The 18,976-nt window shown below is 33.7% G+C and overlaps 1 protein-coding gene across 3 annotated transcripts in view; it reads left to right on the top strand.

The window, feature by feature from the left end:
- The window catches only part of LOC131033038 (calcineurin B-like protein 1), a 284,660-nt gene extending 274,378 nt beyond the window's left edge, over window positions 1-10,282 (top strand). For 2 of the 3 annotated variants that reach the window (XM_057964156.2, XM_057964155.2), the window contains one exon: window positions 9,874-10,282. In XM_057964156.2, coding sequence (XP_057820139.2) covers window positions 9,874-9,903 — 30 coding nt within the window. In that variant the 3' untranslated portion in view covers window positions 9,904-10,282. Of the gene's footprint in view, window positions 1-2,441; window positions 2,766-9,873 lie in introns of those variants that run through there. The other variant, XM_057964154.2, reaches the window with a different exon arrangement.
- The last annotated feature ends 8,694 nt before the right edge of the window (window positions 10,283-18,976 follow it).

Here is an 18,976-nt window from a genome sequence, read left to right as displayed (position 1 = left end):
ACCCCAAAAAATCAACCATGGCGGCACATATGGAAGCTCAGAATTGATAAATTTGCGGATCATCAAGCAGAAAACCCTCATGGCGGCTACCTCACGATAGCAAAAGAATAATTTTTTATCGAATGCCAAAGTCAAGGATGAAATAAGCTCTTAGGGTTTGCTTTCTCCCTAAATATGTATCGAAAGGTTAAGACATTTTTGTTTTGCTAATATTTCTTTTCCCTTCATGCTTTTTCCTCATAATTTTGCCAAGGGATCGATAGGAATATTAGTATTTATATTGTTAATACTTATTAAGTGATTCATTAATATCACTTAATATTTTATTTCAATATAAATATTTTATTAAGTGATATTAATGAATCACTTAATAAGTATGTCTTTTATAAAGACTTCTATATAAGCATAATTAAAATTCAATACATTTTAATTAAAGTGATTTTCTAAAATTTTATTATATTAATTAAATAATTTATTTTACTTTATGTTTATAATTAAAATCAAAATAATAACAAATAAAATAATAATAAAATGTTATTAAAGTGAAATTGGTCACTTTGTTAATATTTTTATCATTATTTCATTTATTAGCGTTTTGCCTTTAAAACATAACCATAAAATAAAACAAAATATTTAATTAAATAATAAATTTCAAAAAGTCACTTTATGAGATGTATTTTTATTTTTTAAGAGGTCAAAGAGATATTTTTGCAATTATGAAGGCTTGCAGGCCTGTTGGTGATATTTGAGGCCATTTATGGTGCTTTTAAGAGCTTTTATGGTTGCAATATGGGTTGGCTTAACTTTTGGCCCAGGTTTCTCCCTTTCAGACCTGTTTCAGATCTTTTAAAGGTGGTTTTTTGTTTCTGCTCACCCATGAGGAGGTAGAATATATTATTCATTATCTGCTTTTTGGAAAGCATATATACAACCTTCCTTCTTGATTGTAAGGGTTCTCACTTGTTCATCTTTTTGGCAGATTGTAATTTCAGAGTTCTTCCTACAAAAGAGGATGATTTTGTAACCAGTTTTCAGAACAGTTTTGATAAGCTTTGTAACAGTTTTTGACAGTAATGCATATTTTGCCTTGTCAGATTTCTTGTTTTTGTGTGCTTAGTCCTAATGCAGTTTCAAGTGATATCTTTCATCCTTGTGATTGTGTTGCTGTTAGCACCTTTATGCAAGAGTTTTTCTAATTATTTGCAGGTCATAGGTTGTGTCAGTTGTATGAGTAACTTCAGTTTGTGAGAAAACATCTTTTCTCCTGCTGAGATTATTATTTTTACATCCTTCTTATGAAGTGTTGATGCAGAGGTTATGAATTTTCTGATTTGTGCAAGGTTTCCTTTTATTACTGGTTATTTCGTGTGTTAATCAGTTTGTCCAAGTTTTCTGGTATCCTTTTTGGTGTATCACCTGTTAGTTAGTAAGTTTCATTTTATGTTCTCCTTCTTCTCTTTTCTCAATAAATCGTTAGGTTTAGGTGAATGCCAGTTAGAAAGAACTAGCTTGCTCTGGAGGTCCACTTCAGTTTTAGGTTACCCGCAGCCTTGAAGTGTGCCAATGTTTCAATAGGCAGCTGAAGTTCGCAGCTTTAGCAAGGGTGTAGGCTTCATTGATAACACTTACTAAAGCTTCTGTCGTTTGAGTGCTTACTATCTCTTTTTATTTCTGAGTTCTTATTGCTCTATAGATAGGTATTGTTTGCATTTTGTTGCTGTCCCAAATTGGTATCTATCAAGTAGAGTGTCCCATGAAGCAAAAAAAAAAAGATACAACTGTATTAAATTGAACCTTTTCCTCAACAATAGAAGTCCCTACTTTTTAGTCGAAAATTTAAGTGGATGCAATTGGGGTGGTGCAATTTGGAGCTAGAAATTGCCCCACCAAGCTTAGCATTTGTTTTCTACCACTTGTCAATCATATGGAGTTTTTAAATTTCCATCGATGAATTTTTTTATTATTTAATATTTATTTACTTAATTAAAATTCATGAGACCACCAGCTTCCTTAAATTTAGGAGATTAGTTCTTAAGCTTAAACTACATTACAAAATTTATGAAACCGCTCGCTGAATTTTTTTAGGAAGACCCTGTCCATGGGACCATATCTTAAGACATCTGTGGTCTGCACCAATAACTATGACTGTTGATTCAAGAGTTACATCACAAATGTTAGTGGAACCAAACGCTATGGTGTTTCTTGGTACATCTTCAAAACTAGTGATATCTCTAAATTACATCATTAATAGTAAAAGTTCATTTTTTATGGCACCAATATGCACTATTAAGTAAAACATATTATAAATTATATGCTTATAATATACAAAATGCACCAGTACCTTATTGCTGACTGCACTACCCTCCGACACTATAGACCTCCCCCTCAAAATCAATAATCAGTCTCCTAACTGACTGTCTCGCTCTGCTGCTTGGGTGCAGGTGTGTTGATACTCATCAGCAAAACTGGCACAACAGCAACTCCAACATTGGATTTAATTATTCTAGAAGCTTGTCTACATGATGTCTTTGCTCGGGCTGGATATGGGGCTTTAATAGGTGTTGTGTGAATTAGAAATGCATAACTTTTACTTAGTCTTTGTTGGATGTTGTATGCTAATAAGAACCACCTATGGCTTGGGAATGTGTTGATGTGATGGCCTCCAGCATGTATTCCAAATGTTGTTGATGTAGCATTTGAATAATATCCAGTACTGGAAAAGGCATGTAAAAATTATTGCCAGCAGGTGGTTGAGTTCTCAACTTATTTAACTCCTTTATGACTGATATCTACTGGTTTATAACTAATACCTGCTGGGAAACCATTGAAACACTTTTCAAATTTTGGGCACCAAATCCAAATTGGCACTGTTCTTTGCAAAGGCCTAGTGGGAATCAGCAGGCTATTTAGTACTTCTTTTTGAACAATTTCATCATCCAAGTCTAATTTTTTTTTTTTCAGGCTATTTTGACCGTAGCCTCAAAGGCCTAGTGGGAATTAGCAGGCTATTTAGTACTTCTTTTTGAACAATTTCATCATCCAAGTCTAATTTTTTTTTTTTCAGGCTATTTTGACCGTAGCCTCCAACTGAAGCTGGTTTCTTACATTGCGATTACATATATTGTTGATAATGTCACGTCTTCAAATCATTGTTATAAGACTTGGACTTGGCTCAGAATTGAACTCCACTAACCTATTACTCTCCAATCTATAGACCATAAATTTTAAGGTTCTTTGCTGCATTCTTTGTCTTGTTTTAATTCAATCATCATACGGAGCAAATCTCTCCATAATGCTTGATCTAATCGTAGTTTTCTATCACCACTTGCATCTAAGTCACCATCTTCATCAGTTTTCTTTTAGAGTGTGAAGACATCTTGTCCTCGCTTTCTATATCAATAGCTCTGTTGTACATTTCTACATATGATGAAAATGGTGTTACTTTCTTTTTTCCTATAACAAAGGAATGAGATCTTTTTTTCAATTTGTAACTAGTTCTTTGTCCAATTTTAGTATTTTTACCAATAATTGCTTGAGCCTACAAATGTAAGCTCTCATAGTCTCATGCTTTTCATCATCATCCCGAAGAAATCTAAATTCCTCCTTGAAGGTCTTAACCAAAGTTTTAAAACTTAGACTCGCCACGAACTTGGTAAACCAAAAAATCGGACTCGAACTCAGACTCAGACTCACGAAAGGCTCGGCAAAAAAAAAACGTAGTTTTACAAAAAAACTTAAAGAAATTAATGCATTTAGAGAACATAAGAGCCATAATTGAAACATTGCACATGTCATATGATCTCCAAACACTCAATATTTGAAATTTCATCATTCATACTCATAGTTTCAAACTTTAAAATGCATAATAGCAGCAAAGTTTATAAATGTTTACAAAATTACATATAATGATTGGTCTAGATCTTGGGGGAGAGAGGAGAGACTGAGATAGAGAGTGGTAGAGAGAGGGGATAGAGGAAGAGAGATAGGGAGATAGATAGGTCTAAAATTGGGGGCAGATAAAGTGAGTGTGATAGAGAGGGCGAGAGAATGCTAATAGGAGCCTATAAAATTTGATTGTTTGAAAATTTAAAAGATCTTCTAAAACCTAGAATTTGCATTATAATTCCTAGAGATCTGAAACCACTCTCAAACATCTTGCCAATATATACATGAAATATAACTTAAAGTATATACTTAAATGTTATATTTCATGTATATATTCTGATGAAGAGAATGAGACTGACTTGAAAAAAAAAGATTTAGATAATTTTTTGACGTGTTGTCTGGGTTGCACGAGTCTAGTCAAAAGACTCGGTAGGACTGGCCTCGCGAGTCTGTGGCGAGTCGACTCGTGGCACCACTGGACTCGCAAGTCTGTGGTGAGTCCACGAATTTTTAAACTATGGTCTTAACTTCTATATACTTCAACTAGTTCAATCAATCTTTGTGAACAAATCAATTACCAGTCCTTCGAGGGTGGATGGGAATGTTTTCTTTTTTGGGCAAAAGTGGCAAGCCACTAATATATATTAATATAGATATAAGAAATTACAAAAACTTGTTCAAAGAGCATACCGACAGGAAAGAACTAGCAAGAAAACCTCCGGTTATAGCTCAAAATATAGAAAGAGTCTTTCATACCGAACCTGAGAATTCCTATGAAATTTACAACTACTGATCCTAAATAAAAACTAAGTATTTCCTTTGTACAGTATCCATATTGGCTCATTTGACCATGGCCATGCAAAAATTTAAAAGGTATTACATATCAAAATGCTTATGCCCTTCGAATACTTAGGCACGAGTATCTTTGGCCTAATATCTGCAAGTTAGCTGACCTATAGAATCTAACAAAGACAAAGTCGAGGAGAAAAAACCAGATTATCTTTACCGTAGTACCAAAATGTATGAACTATGCCCAAAAAGGATTTCATTACAACTATTTCAAAAATCATCCTCGTTTTTCCCTTGCTTCTCTTAACAGTTTGAGGGCACTGTAACCGGCTCATGTTCTGCTACTACAAGAGGCTGTGTTGGACGCACATGTTGGGGTGGCATGTGTGATGCACTTTGTGGCAAGTGTTTATCACACCCTGCATCCTTTGTGTTATCGGGTCATCACTCCTCATTGGAAGTGTTATCACTAAGTCTTTTTTATCAACAAGCTTCATTGTGCCCGATCTTCGACTGTGGTCCCCAAGCTTGCTTTTGTGGCAAGTGTTTATCACACCTTGCATCCTTTGTGTTATCGAGTCATTGCTCCTCATTGGAAGTGTTACCACTAAGTCTTTTTTGTCGACAAGCTTCGTTTTGCCCAATCCCTTGATCTCCAACAATGGTCCCCATGCTTGCTTTTGTGGCAAGTGTTTATCATACCCTGCATCCTTTGTGTTATCAAGTCATCGCTCCTCATTGGAAGTGTTACTACTAAGTTTTTTTTTTCAACAAGCTTCGTTTTGCCCGATCCCCCGATATCTGACAGTGGTCCCCACACTTGCTTTTGTGGCAAGTGTTTATCATACCCTGCATCCTTTGTTGTATCGAGTCATCACTCCTCATTGGAAGTGTTACCACTAAGTCTTTTTTGTCGACAAGCTTCGTTTTGCCCGATCCCTCGATCTCCGACAGTGGTCCCCACGCTTGCTTCTTTGACTTGAAGTCTGTCGCCCCCTTTGTATTATTGCTTGACCACATTTGATTGGAAATGTTGCCGATAGCCTTTGTGTTCCATCAAGCTTGAGTTCCAATCGCTCTCCAATCCTCGATAGTCCTCTGCCAGCAAGCCCCACCATCAAGCTGCCTAAGTCTTAAGGCTCCTTTTTATTATCGCACTATTGTGCTCTGTTGGAAGTTTAGCCACAAGCCTCTTTGGAGTTCTTGTCTTCCGAATATCCTCGATCTCCCAACTCTCCGATGGAAGACTATTGTGTGCTGGCGATTAATGCATTCCCCGACCCAGGGATTCTTGTTGCAATAAACTGGCGATAATATGAAAGCTTTTAATTTGGGGATCATCATTAAATAATTCCAGTTTTGTTTTATCACAACCCAAGTTTGCTAACTCATCCGCTATACGATTGCCTTCCCTGAAGATATGGGACAATTGAAATGATTCGCAATTGTCTAATAATGCCCAAACTTTATGCAAAATATACTTGATATGCCAGTTAACACATTTTCGGTTCCTGCAGGCATTGATAATGAGAAGCGAATCACCCTCGATGTGAATTTTTTTATACCTATTCACTTAGCCAAAACCAGACCATGAAAAAGGGCTAAAGATTATGCCATATTATTTGTGTCGGGAGGAAGAGAGATAGATTTCAGAGCTATATGTTTCCCTTCATGGTTTCTAATACAAATTCCTGCTCCAGAGACACCTGGATTGCCTTGTGATGCTCCATCAAAATTCAGTTTGTGGAAATCAAAGGGAGGAGGCAACCAGACAACTTCTCCTCTATTCTGTCTTTTAACAACAATATGTTGAACATTACCTGTAAAAGGCACTATTAAACCTTCCCAAGCTTTCAGAATACTATTATCCCATATGGTGAATAAGGAAGAACAATTATTATTTTTCTAAACATAAGAATTAAATGAATCTGCAATCGAATTTTCAATGATTTTAATGACTTGTGTGTTATTTGTGTTTTTCCTAAAAATTCTTTTATTGCGTTCCCACCAAATTGACCAAAGTACTAAAGATGGAATAACATGCTAGATACTTACAAAGAAAGAGGTTTTGTATAAAACTGGCCAAGACTGGAAGAGATCCCAGATGTTATTGGGCAGAAGAGCAGAATAATCTAATTTGGACATCAAATCTTGCCAACAATTTTGAGCAAAAACATATTGAATGAATAAATGGTCAATTGTCTCAACTTCCCTCTCACAAAGAACACATTTGAAAGGTTGTGAAATTTACAATTTTGCCAATCTGTCACTTGTAAGGACTTTTTTGCGGAGAACTAACCAAGCAAAGCTTCCTGCTTTTGGAAGAACATAACTAGACCAACAAAAGGAATAAGCTCTTTGTAAGTGATTTTGAGCTTCTCTATTTTGTTGAGTTACTAGGTTCGGCCCCCTAGACCCCTAGTACTGGTCCGGCACGGTCCTGGTTCGGGGTTCGGGTCCGGTTCACCTGTGGTTCAGACAAGGTTCGTGGTTCACAGGCCTGGTTCGAACCAGGGTGAACCCAAGAGGATCCAGGGTCGAACCCAAGAGGACCCAAGTTGAATCCAAAGGATTTTTTTTTTGCAAAATTTAATTTTTTTTGAATTCCACCTCATAAAAAATTAAAATGACCCTAAAAGTGAGTTTTAAAACATTAACTTGGCTCATTTCACACAAGCAAGATGACTACAAGCAAGGGGAAATGAAGATGTGGGATATGGAGCCAAAACATACTGATTAGGATAAATTCACTTCTCAACTTGTTGCATTTGATGACTCAAATAGCGAGCAAACTTAAAGTGCAAGTGCAAGTGTCATTGGCATTGGCATTGATTCATCTAATGTCAATGTCAATGTAAATGTCAATGATGAGGAGGAGGAGAATGAGGATGACGAATTAGAGAATCCATTTGATGATCAAACTTTAAATTGTTGAAAGTTGAAACAATGATACTTGAATATTTTATCATTTTGATATTAAACTTGATGTATATGATGCTGTTATGGTATGATCATGATGCTATGATTACAAGTTTATGTTGGTTTTTTTGTTTATATGATGCTATGTGACATGCTAATCTTAATTCATGCTTATAGGCTGCATATATATATAATTTACATGTTTTTGTACTAACGAACCCAAACCCCTTTTCAAAATTTTGCCGTACCGGCGTACCGGTTCTTCGAACCGGAACCGGCAACCTATCTATTTTGTAATGCTTTGTAGCCTTGTTTGACTGAATATAATCCATCTTTGGATGCAGCCCCGATCACTGAGTCCTTCTTGTTAGAGAGGTAGATCACTCTCTGCCCCTAGATTTGATGGAATAGATCTTTTTGATCCCGTGAAATTGGAATAAGGAAACAATCTTTCCATGTAGCTTTACCTGAAGAAATATCAACTGAATCAATGTATTCATCTAGTTTGTCACCCCAAAGTTGAAAAAGGATTGGAATAATTGGTTGAAGTTGTTCATTATCCTTAAGAGGTGGGTAACCGTTCCAAGAGTCATTCCAAAATAGAACATCTTCTCCCTTATTGACAAGCCAGGAAGTATATGAGGAAACCACATGTCAGCAAGACTTCAAAAAATTCCACATTGCTGAGCCATCTGGAGGATTGGAAATGGTAAGAATTCTCAATGCTTAAGTAGAATCTAGGTACTTTGTGTTGTAGCCAATAAGATTTATCATTCTGCTCATCTGTTGCTCACATGGTTTCAAAATCTTTGTAGTGCCTCATTGGATCTTTAGATCCATCTCCTATGAACTTAGGTAGCTTCTGCCTTTCTACACTCAGGCTAGCTAGTGCAGTCACTATTGCTTGTTCTTGATGCAAATTTAATACTAGAACCTTCTCCTTAGGAAACTCTGATTCGGATGTCTGAATACTTAGAAAGCTCTGATTTGGATGTCTTGATACTTAGGAAGCTCTAATGTGAATACAACGACTAGAATCCTCAACCCTTCTAGAGACTTTGGTGGTCCATAAAGTAGTATCACCCTCGGGGTTCATTTTCCACACTCCAATCCTTAGCTTTGGTGTTTTTGACTCAGTTTTCTTCTTTGATCAGCAATTTTTTGATACCACGAAGATTGCTTCTGTATATTTCCCTCAATCTATCTATCAATAAGTCCTTTGAGTTTCCTTGTATGGAAGAAGCTGTATTGGTCCCTCCAACTAAACTTGGTTTGTGAGATCAATGCATCTTTCTTTAGGAAAGAGATGTATGACAACCTCAACCCATTCTTCTACTGTATGTTACAGGACATTATTGTCGATTGAAAATGTCTAGAGATATGAAAAGCTTTCATGAGATTGTAATCATGTTCTTTTCATATAGTAGATAGATAGCAAATTCGATATGATCTGACATGTGTTGGTTTATGGAATTCGTATTCATAAACAATCCCATCATCAAGTTCAATTTGGAAGTTACAGAAGTTGAATCTGACCGTCAGTATCCACTTCCTGAGAAGTAGATGCTCTCATTTGAAAATAAATGAAGCCGGAAGATGGTTGGATCAAAACTATATGTAGACATATAGGCACCTTAAATGCTTCATGTTGAAGTTGCAATAATTTTAGATCCATCGTTTAGAATAGATGCTAGATATTTAGTTGGCCTGGTAATAAGCATTCGTGATATGGTTTCTGATGGGATTTTTAATCCCTTGGAACTGATTTTTCACTCATTCTTTTTGCAGGTCGAGGTTCCTTAATCCTAGATACATCTTTAGCATTAAAAAATAGAGAATTGAATTGAGTCACTTCTCTTGATGAAGATGATTCTCAATATTGCTAGATGCACATTTTTTTCATTTTTCCAAGTACCTCATTGTGGGCGTGATGGTGAAGACGTGCACCTCAGACAGGAGGCAAACGTTTGAATCTGTATTGGGATAGGGTATTTAGAATTTTAGACCTCATTAAACTATATATATGATAAATGCAAACACAATCCCCTTATGGAATTTTAAAGGGAGGTCTTTCTTGGGTTGATGGAACTACCTTGTTTTTGTTTAGTGGAACAAGTTTTGGGTTTGCAAATTTTAGTTATTGACATACTAATTATTCACATTCTTAAATCTCTATAGTTCTTATCAGATCAATTTTCTATTAATCTTAAAATTGAATTGAGCAAACTTTTCTAAATTTCAGACGATGGCTGATTTGGTCATATACGTTATGTCTTGTAGGGATATAACAACTACGTTTCCAAGCTTTAGATACAATACAATTGATGATGTCCATGAAGATACTGGTGCAGGACAGTAACACTAATTGTTTTTTATATTATCATGTACCTTTGTTTTGTTTAATTTCATAAATTTCAAAATACGTTATTTTCGTATGTTGTAATTGCCTCTTAAGGAGGGAAATATATCTCCTCTTTAATCTGGAAGGCTTAAAATGACACAGAGCTGAGCTATTACAATGATTGATCCTTAGAACTATGTTAATTGCTTTTGTGGTGACAAATAATGTTCTTGAAAACATCGATTTGATAAATTGGTTATTGGTTTAAAGAATTGACCAATACTAAATATATTCTATAATTGAAAGAAAATTTTTAAATATTAATATATAATCACACCCTTTAGATAATTGAAGTTAAAAAGAGAATTTTAATTCTTTCGTCTTTCATTGTTGAGCCTAAATTGCTTGCCTGTAGAAATGTTAATTTGTGTATGCTGACTTGTGAATTTCGCCCTTTTTTTATTAAAATAGTTTTTCTTTGTAAGAATTTCAATTGTTTCTATATAAAAAATATTTAATATAAAATAAATTTTTTTTTAAATTTCAATTATTTCTATTTAACAAATATTTAATATAAAATATTTTTATTAATTCATATTTATTATTTGTACTTTTTATAATAATAAATTTAGGAGTTAATTTAGATCATGTATCTATATATTCTGAGTTATGAAAATCATTGCATTTGAAAAGTATTTTTAATGTGTTAGTTTTTATCTATTAGATCATAGAAAAATGTTTCTTATATTTAATTTAAAATTTAATGAAAAGAATCTTGATGGACATCCAAATATTAGATTAGATAGTAGAAAATCACATTAAAACAATTATAATAGTATTGTTTTCCATTTATATTTCTGATTTTGTTCTCTTTGAATTTTATTTGGACATAGCTTCTCAAGATCTCAATTAAAGCTTTTCTCATATTGTTTAAAACCATTTGTTTGATGGTTTGTTTATTGATAATTTGTAGAGAATTATTTTAATGGAAATAATTTTTGTATGCTTGTTAAGGTCTTTTTTAGATAATATAATGTTGCATTATGATTTATTGGGATTGAACTAGATAGTTTCAAATCAATCTGCTAACAAAACATATATAAAGGATTAACTTATCAAGAATGAAAAGTGAACATTTCACATTTATGGTAATATCCACTCCATTCCTTCAATTATTTAATCATATAATTAATGTACTACAAAGTAAATTATTTAATCATACAATTAATGTATTACAAAGTAAAAGGGTGTGCAACCACTCTCTCAACCACCAAATAATCATCCATTAACCAATACCATTAGGGTGTGATTAATTAGATCTAAGGATAAGCATATGAATAGAAAATAAGTCAAAGTGTAAGCATATCCAATATTTTAATTGACCCATATTATATTAGGAGTGATTTGCCAGAATCGTTAGCATGTAGTAATTATTCTAATGTTTATTAGAAGAACTATAGTTGAACATAATATTTTCATTTGAAAGACGTTTGCTGAAGTTTTTTATCTTTAATTGGACAATAAGGACTTTTTTTTCCCTTGAATTTCATTCTTGGAATTCAATTATTTGTAGGGATTTTGCTTGCATTATAAGCTTTAGCATTGGATTATATGAATAGCCTTTAATTTATTGGAATTTGTTTTAATTTCAATGCTAGATTACCAAAAAAACAAAGAATTTTAAAAAAAAATGTTTATGATTACATAGAATCAAGAAAGTACTAAACTTAAAAGACACTCACAAATGTTGGATAAACGTGTCTTTGTGGTTTCACTTGTGGAAGGAAATTAGGTTAAAATATCTTAAGTTTCATTTAGCCTTGTTATGTTACAAACATGTGATAGACAATGCCAAAATTCACCTTTTAAAAAAAAAAATCTTTTAAATTTGATCATTTATGGTTTATCTTTTAGTGTTGTATTGTACAAAATTGTTTCATTAATTTTTTAATTTTTAATTTTTTAATTTTTTAATTTTTAATTTTTATTATGGACCCTAAAAATGAAAGACTTTAAAAAATGTTGGATAAAAAGGTATCCTACATAACCAAATAATTTTTTTTTAAAAAAAATTCTTTAAAATATTGAATAGATATATAGTCAATTTTTAAGAATTTTGAAGTTAGTTGTGTTAAAAAAAAATCATTAATGATGTTTTATCTTTCAAAATAAATTAAAAAAGAATTATTTTGAAATGAGCCTAATAAACTTTTAAATTAATTTGCAAAAGAGTAAATATAGTTTAAATGTTTATACTAGAAAATTGAACATCAAAGGCACATAGATATTCATGTTTTGGGAGTCAAATTGTTTAGATGTTATAAAGCAAAAAGTATAGTATGATATATTGAATGTCGCAAAACAAAATATAGAGTTGCATATTTGTGACAACGATATAAAAAAAACGCTCAAAAAATGTTTTAAGGATAATCTTTTTGAGGTGGAAAAAGGGTCGTGGCTAAATCTTAAAGAATGTCTTTGTGTGATTTTTCAATTTATTTTTTCCTCATTCCATACAAACATAATCTAAGTAATAGATAATTATGGCACAAAATTATAATGATTGGGTGTGTGGATAATATAATGTTTAATGATCCATAGAATGTGTTACTTATGTTGTACATTTAATCAAGTGCTTATTTTCATTATCATCTTCATAGTTTATATCCACTCACTAAAAAAGAAAAAACATGAAAATTTCGAACGATGGTATATACACAACCATAGCCATAAAGATTTTAAGTCTCAATAAAAGTAAAATAATTGAATATATTTAATAGCTTAAATGATGGTAAAAAGAACATGATATTTTAAGAACTTTTGATTATCCTAATTCTTTTAGCATTTTCTAAAGATTTTGTAACCAACTAAAAAAGGTACTTTTTATTTTAATCTAGAGTTACTAATATTGTACATGGTCAATTATAGTAAAGAGTAGTAAAAAGAAGTGAGGAGAAAATGAAACAATTTGGTTCTATCTTTAAAATACCATCGTCATCGAGCAAAACATTTGAAGCTTCTAACTTATGGGTAAATGAATGAATGTGATTCTCAAAGTATCACATCTCTAATGCCAGAAGTTTTGATTTAAGATGTTTGAAAGCAAATAAAACAAATGTGCTTGAGGTTATTGTTGGAAAAATGGTGTCTCAAACTTGCAATAACATGAGGTTACTATTTATAGTAAGTTTTCGTTTGAGCACGAAATGGTAAGAAATTCCCTCCAAAGCATCAGAGTGGCTAGATAAGCATGCTAACAAATGTTCATTGCAAGATCATAGCTAGTTTTGAAGATATTGAAGTTTTTCGTTTTTGAAGGGTGTGATGAAAGGTTTAAATTTAATTTTGAGGACTTTAGATATTCCAAACTGCCCTAATAAGTGGGCATAACTGGCATAGCAAGTTATGAGGTCATAGAGAACTTCATGAGCTTTCTAGTGCATCAAACAATTTGTCAATCAAACACCCGATTCACAAGTTATGGCTTTCAGAAGTTTGGATTCCTAAAATAAGAAAATATAAAATGCATCGGACACATAAATGAGTTATAAAATGGAGGAACACTTGTTGATGTGTGTTTTGACATGTCATGGGGCATCTAGAATGGAGATAAGGTCGGCTCTACTTTATTAGGTGGTTTTCGCCCATGGTTTTGTAATACGGTTTGACGATTTCTTAGATTGTATCTCCTATATATGATGTGTGTGAGATAGAGGTTGTGTGTAAGAGTCTTATGGCTATTGAGTTACCTTTAAGTCTCTGATTAGTGGTACTCCTATGAAGAGATTTCTCTGCAAGTATATTATAATTTGTTATTGATTGTTAAATAATATATTTAGCTACTTTTGGAGTGTGGGGTTTTTCTCCCAAAAGGGTTTTCTTCACGTAAATAATTGTGTTGTTGTGTTGTAACTTATACATGATATTATGTTTATTTTTGTTAAATTTTTGTAACTATTGTAATGATCTATAAAGTTTTTGCATTACCCTCATCTCAATGTTAGTGTAGGAAGTTGTTCTGCTACTTAACTTCCTTACAAGTGGTATCAAAGCCTGATTACTTTTGGTTTCAGTTGTGGGTTGTTAGGTTTTTTGAACTAATTCATATTTGAGTAGGAGCTTGTGCAAAAGATACTTTTTTATCTTATTGCAAGAATTTTCAGATGGCAAGTTTGTCAGGGAGAATAGAGGTGGAGAAATTTAATGAAAGTAATTTTGAGTTGTGGAAGTTGAAGATGGAAGATCTGCTAATAGATCAAGATTTGGGGGATGTTGATGCGAATGTCTCAAGACCTGCAAATCCTAATGTGGCTGCTTCGTATGATATTATGGACCGTAAAGCCAAGGGTCTAATTAGATTGTGTCTTGCAGACTCCGTTATAATCAATGTCCATGAAGAGAACTCTACAAAGAAACTATGGACTAAGCTTGGTGAAATGTATCAAGCGAAAACTTTAATGAATCAGATTTTCTTGAAGAACAAATTGTATTCATTAAGAATGGAAGAGGGTCAACGAATTACAAACCACCTAGAAGCATTTAATATGTTGGTGGCTCAATTGGTATCTATTGGTGTTAAGATGGACGAAGAGGAGAAATGTCAGATTTTGCTTTGTACTTTTCGTGATTCGTGGGATTCTCTTGTTATGGCTATCGGTAGTACTTTTGTAGTTTTGAAGTCTGAAAATGTGGTGGGTGCCCTACTTGGTGAAGAGATGAAGAGGAAGGTATCTATCAATTCAAAGGAAACCCTAAGGAAAAAGGCAAGAAGAATGAGAAGCGCAATAAGACCAAATCTATAGGGAGATCAAAATCTCCTGGAAAGTCCAAAGTCATTTACTAGAATTGCAGTAATTCGGGTCACATCCGTAAGGATTGTAAAGAAGAAAAGAAGAAGAAAAAAAAATTTGATTCTGGTTTTGAGTTTGAGAGAGAAGATGGTGATGCATTCATTACAACTTTGGCTACTCATGCAGGTAATGATGCATAGTTAATTGACTCAGGTGCATCTTTTCATATGAATTCCAATAGAGATTGATTTTCTAAATATGAAAAATTTAATGGAGCTAAGGTGTGTTAGACAGTTCAAATATTCAGAAGACAATTGAGAGGGGGGTGGGGTGAATCAATTGTCTCAAATTACCAGAATATTTTGCAATTAAAACTTTAATATCGGAACCCAAAACATTAATACGGGAATGCTTAAACCAAATACCAGAATAGCAATTAAACCAATTAAGCATAAACAATAATCATAGAATAAATACCATCCACATGACACCAAGATTTATACGTGGAAAACTCGGTAAAGGGAAAAACTACGGTGGGAAGCCTACCCATAGTCAGATAATACTTCTGTAGTAAGTATGTGAATTACAATTGAGGGGCCTACACTTGCAGGAAGGCCAACAGTCTAGAGCACACTGCTCATCACAAAAGGAGTCTCACTAACTACATAGAAATCCAAACAACAATCCAGAAGAAGTGTTTGAACTACAAAGATAGCATCTCCTATGCCTGAGTACAGTTTCAGTTAAGCTCAATATCGGAGGACTAAATCCTCTTACATAAACCCAATTCAATCTTCAATGATTGACCAAATCTTTTGCTTGAATGATATTACATTATTCGCACATTACATAGCCATATCAATTCCCTAACCTATACTTGATGATTTACAATGAGAGCTTACATCATATATAAACAAACCCTTGACCATAAACAATCAGGTCGGCCACTAGACAATAAAATAATTACAAAACATGTCGGTCTTAGACTAAACAAGTAATATCCAACACATAAAACATCCGGGAAACACATCAAGATGTCCAATCCACACATTACATTAGGTCGATCCATAACCTAGATCATCTGGGACCCAATATAGGTCCACACGCTAAAGCAATGATCTCAATCAACCAAGTCTCGAACATGATCACCAATAGCATCCTGAATCTCCACCAAAAGATGCACCAACACCACTTATGCATATCATCAAAGATCTTCATCAAAAGATATGTCGGTGAAACCCTCGCCGGAACCACAAGCCAAGCTTCAAAGCAAGCAGGATAGCATTCGGTCACCAGACCAAAACCAACTTACTGAATATGAACATGAGTATCATGAATAAGCCAATTTCATAACCAAACCATACTGGAGCCTACCGGATTATGTCAGATCCAAACCAACTAGAAACCACTCAACCTACCGGGACCAAAAGGGTGTCGATAAAGAATCCAAACAACTAGTGTTGACATCAATGACAAAACATCGATGCAACACATAATCAATTCCACCAAATTGCCAACAATTTTACCCTTTGGCATTGATGGCAACACGAGATGTGAAAAACATCTAAGTACCAAGAAATGTCAAACAAGTCTCCTCCAATGGAAGACAACCAACAATCTCCCACATACAAATGTAGTAATGAAGTTCTTAAACAAATACCAAACTCCCCCTGTGAATGATATCTATGTAAAGCTCTGAATTATACATATATCTCTCCCCCTAATGTATACAACTCCTTAAGTTTTTCTTTTTCACATCAATATCTCTCCCTCTTTAACATCAATGCCAGAAATCTAACAAAAATATCAAAGAAAAAACATAAACCATTGAATCACAAAGTTGACTACTCCCCCTGAGTAGTAGCATCCCCACATCAATGCCGGAATGAAAAATGTCTTTGATGATGCATACCGAACTGATGCCAAACCGCATCAATCAAGTCTCTACCAGAGGAGTAGAAACTCTGAATCTATCTCTGAAGTACTCAAATGATTCCTTAGGCAAAGGTTTAGTGAAGATATCTGCAATTTGCTCTTTAGTGTTCACATAAACTGGTCTAACTTCATTTGCTTCCACATTTTCCTTAAAAAAGTTGTACTTGATAGATATGTGGTTTGTCTTAGATTGAAATACCAAATTCTTTGATATATCAATAGCAACAGAGTTATCACAGTGAATAACTACTGGTTTATTACAATCCACCTTTATATCCTTCAACATTTTCTTCATCCATAGAATTTGTGTACAGTTAGTAGCAGCAACAACATACTCAGCTTCAACAATAGATAAAGAGGTACAAGATTGCTTCTTGTTGATCCATGACACATGTTTCTTTCCAAGAAAGAAAGCTCCACCGGATGTACTTTTTTTATTATCAACATCTCCAACCCAATATGCATCTATATATGCACATAATGTAAAGTCCTCATTTTTAGGGTACCATAAACCATATTCAGTTGTTTCTTACAAATACCTGAAAAATCCTCTTCACCGCACTCACATGATTTTCTTTAGGATCACTCTAAAATCTTGATACAATACAAACAACATACATTATGTCGGGCCTAGTCTGAGTCAAATAAAGAAGACCTCCAATCATAGATTTGTATCTTGTAGGATTTACTGGTGCAAAAACATCTTTTCTTGTCAATTTCTCACTTGTAACTATAGGAGTACTTACCGGTTTAGAATCTCCCATACCAAATTTCTTCAACAATTCCCTAGCATACTTAGTTTGACAGATGAAAATACCTTTATCAGTTTGAGTAATCTGCAAACCTAAGAAAAAATTCATCTCCCCAATCATAGACATCTCAAATTCATTCTTCATATTGTTAGCAAATTCCTTACACAACTTATCTTCACCTCCAAAAATGATGTCATCAACAAATACTTCAATAATCAATATATCATCATCACTGATCTTATAATATAAATTATTGTCAGCATTACCTTTAGTGAATCCAAGCTTCAAAAGATATTTATCCAACCTTGCATACCAAGCTCTAGGTGCTTGTTTCAATCCATAAAAAGCTTTCCTTAACCCGCAAACCATGTTTGTATCATCTGATAGTGAAAAACCATCAGGTTGCTCAATATAAACTTCCTCATCAAGATCCTCATTAAAAAATGCACATTTAACATCCATTTGATAAACCTTGTAGTTTTTGTGGGCAGCATAGGCAAGAAATAATCTTATAGTTTCAATCATAGCTACAAGTGCAAAAGTCTCTCCATAATCAATTCCTTTCTTCTAAGAATATCCTTTACAAACCAATCTAGCCTTATTCTTTACAACTTGACCATCCTCATTCAATTTCTTCCGAAAAACCCATTTAATTCCAATAACACTCTTATTTTTTAGGCCAGGGAACCAAAGTCCATGTGTTATTTTTCTCAATCTGATTTAATTCTTCTTCCATAGCTTTCAACCAATATTCATCTTTACATGCATCAATTACTGATACTGGTTCAACTTGAGAAATTAAACATACCTCATTAGTTGTCATTCTTCTTCTTGTCATTACTCCATTGTGCTTATCCCCAATGATCAGATATTCCGAATGATTCAATCTCACATACCTAGGAGTCTTTTGACTCTCTGTTCCTCTTCCCAGTTCTTTAGTTACTGTAGAATTTTCCAATACTATCGGAGTAATTGGTTCAACACTTCGTTCCGATAAAGGTGTTGTCGGTTCAGATATAATCATTTCCACCGCCGGTTCCTTCGCATAAACTCTAATTTGACCTCTATTGAACTCATCCACTTTGACATTATCACTTTCCACAATTCTCTACAATCACTTGTTATAACATCTATGTGCCTTGCTTTCATTAGAATAACCAAGAAATATGCCTTCATCACATTTAAGATCAAATTTTCCAATGATATCATCTCTCTTGATATAACATTTACTACCAAAGATTCTAAAATACTTAACTATTGGTGTATTGCCAAACCATAATTCATAAGGTGTCTTACCGGTTTCTCCTTTGATATGTACTCTATTTAATGTATAAATCATTGTTCTCACTACTTCTCTCCAGTAGATATGAGGTAGACTAGCTTCCATCATCATTGTTCTAGAAGCATCCAGGATAGTTATGTTCTTCCTTTCCACAACTCCATTCTGTTGAGGTGTTTAGGGAGCAGAAAATTGCCTTCTTATACCATGCTTCTCACAAAAGTTATTAAACTCGCCGGATGTGAATTCTCCACTATGATCCGACCTCAAACATTTAATCTTCAAT

The sequence above is a fragment of the Cryptomeria japonica genome, chromosome 3, assembly GCF_030272615.1.
Source record: "Cryptomeria japonica chromosome 3, Sugi_1.0, whole genome shotgun sequence".
Lineage (NCBI taxonomy): Eukaryota > Viridiplantae > Streptophyta > Pinopsida > Cupressales > Cupressaceae > Cryptomeria > Cryptomeria japonica.
This window is presented reverse-complemented; position numbering and strand designations above follow the sequence as displayed.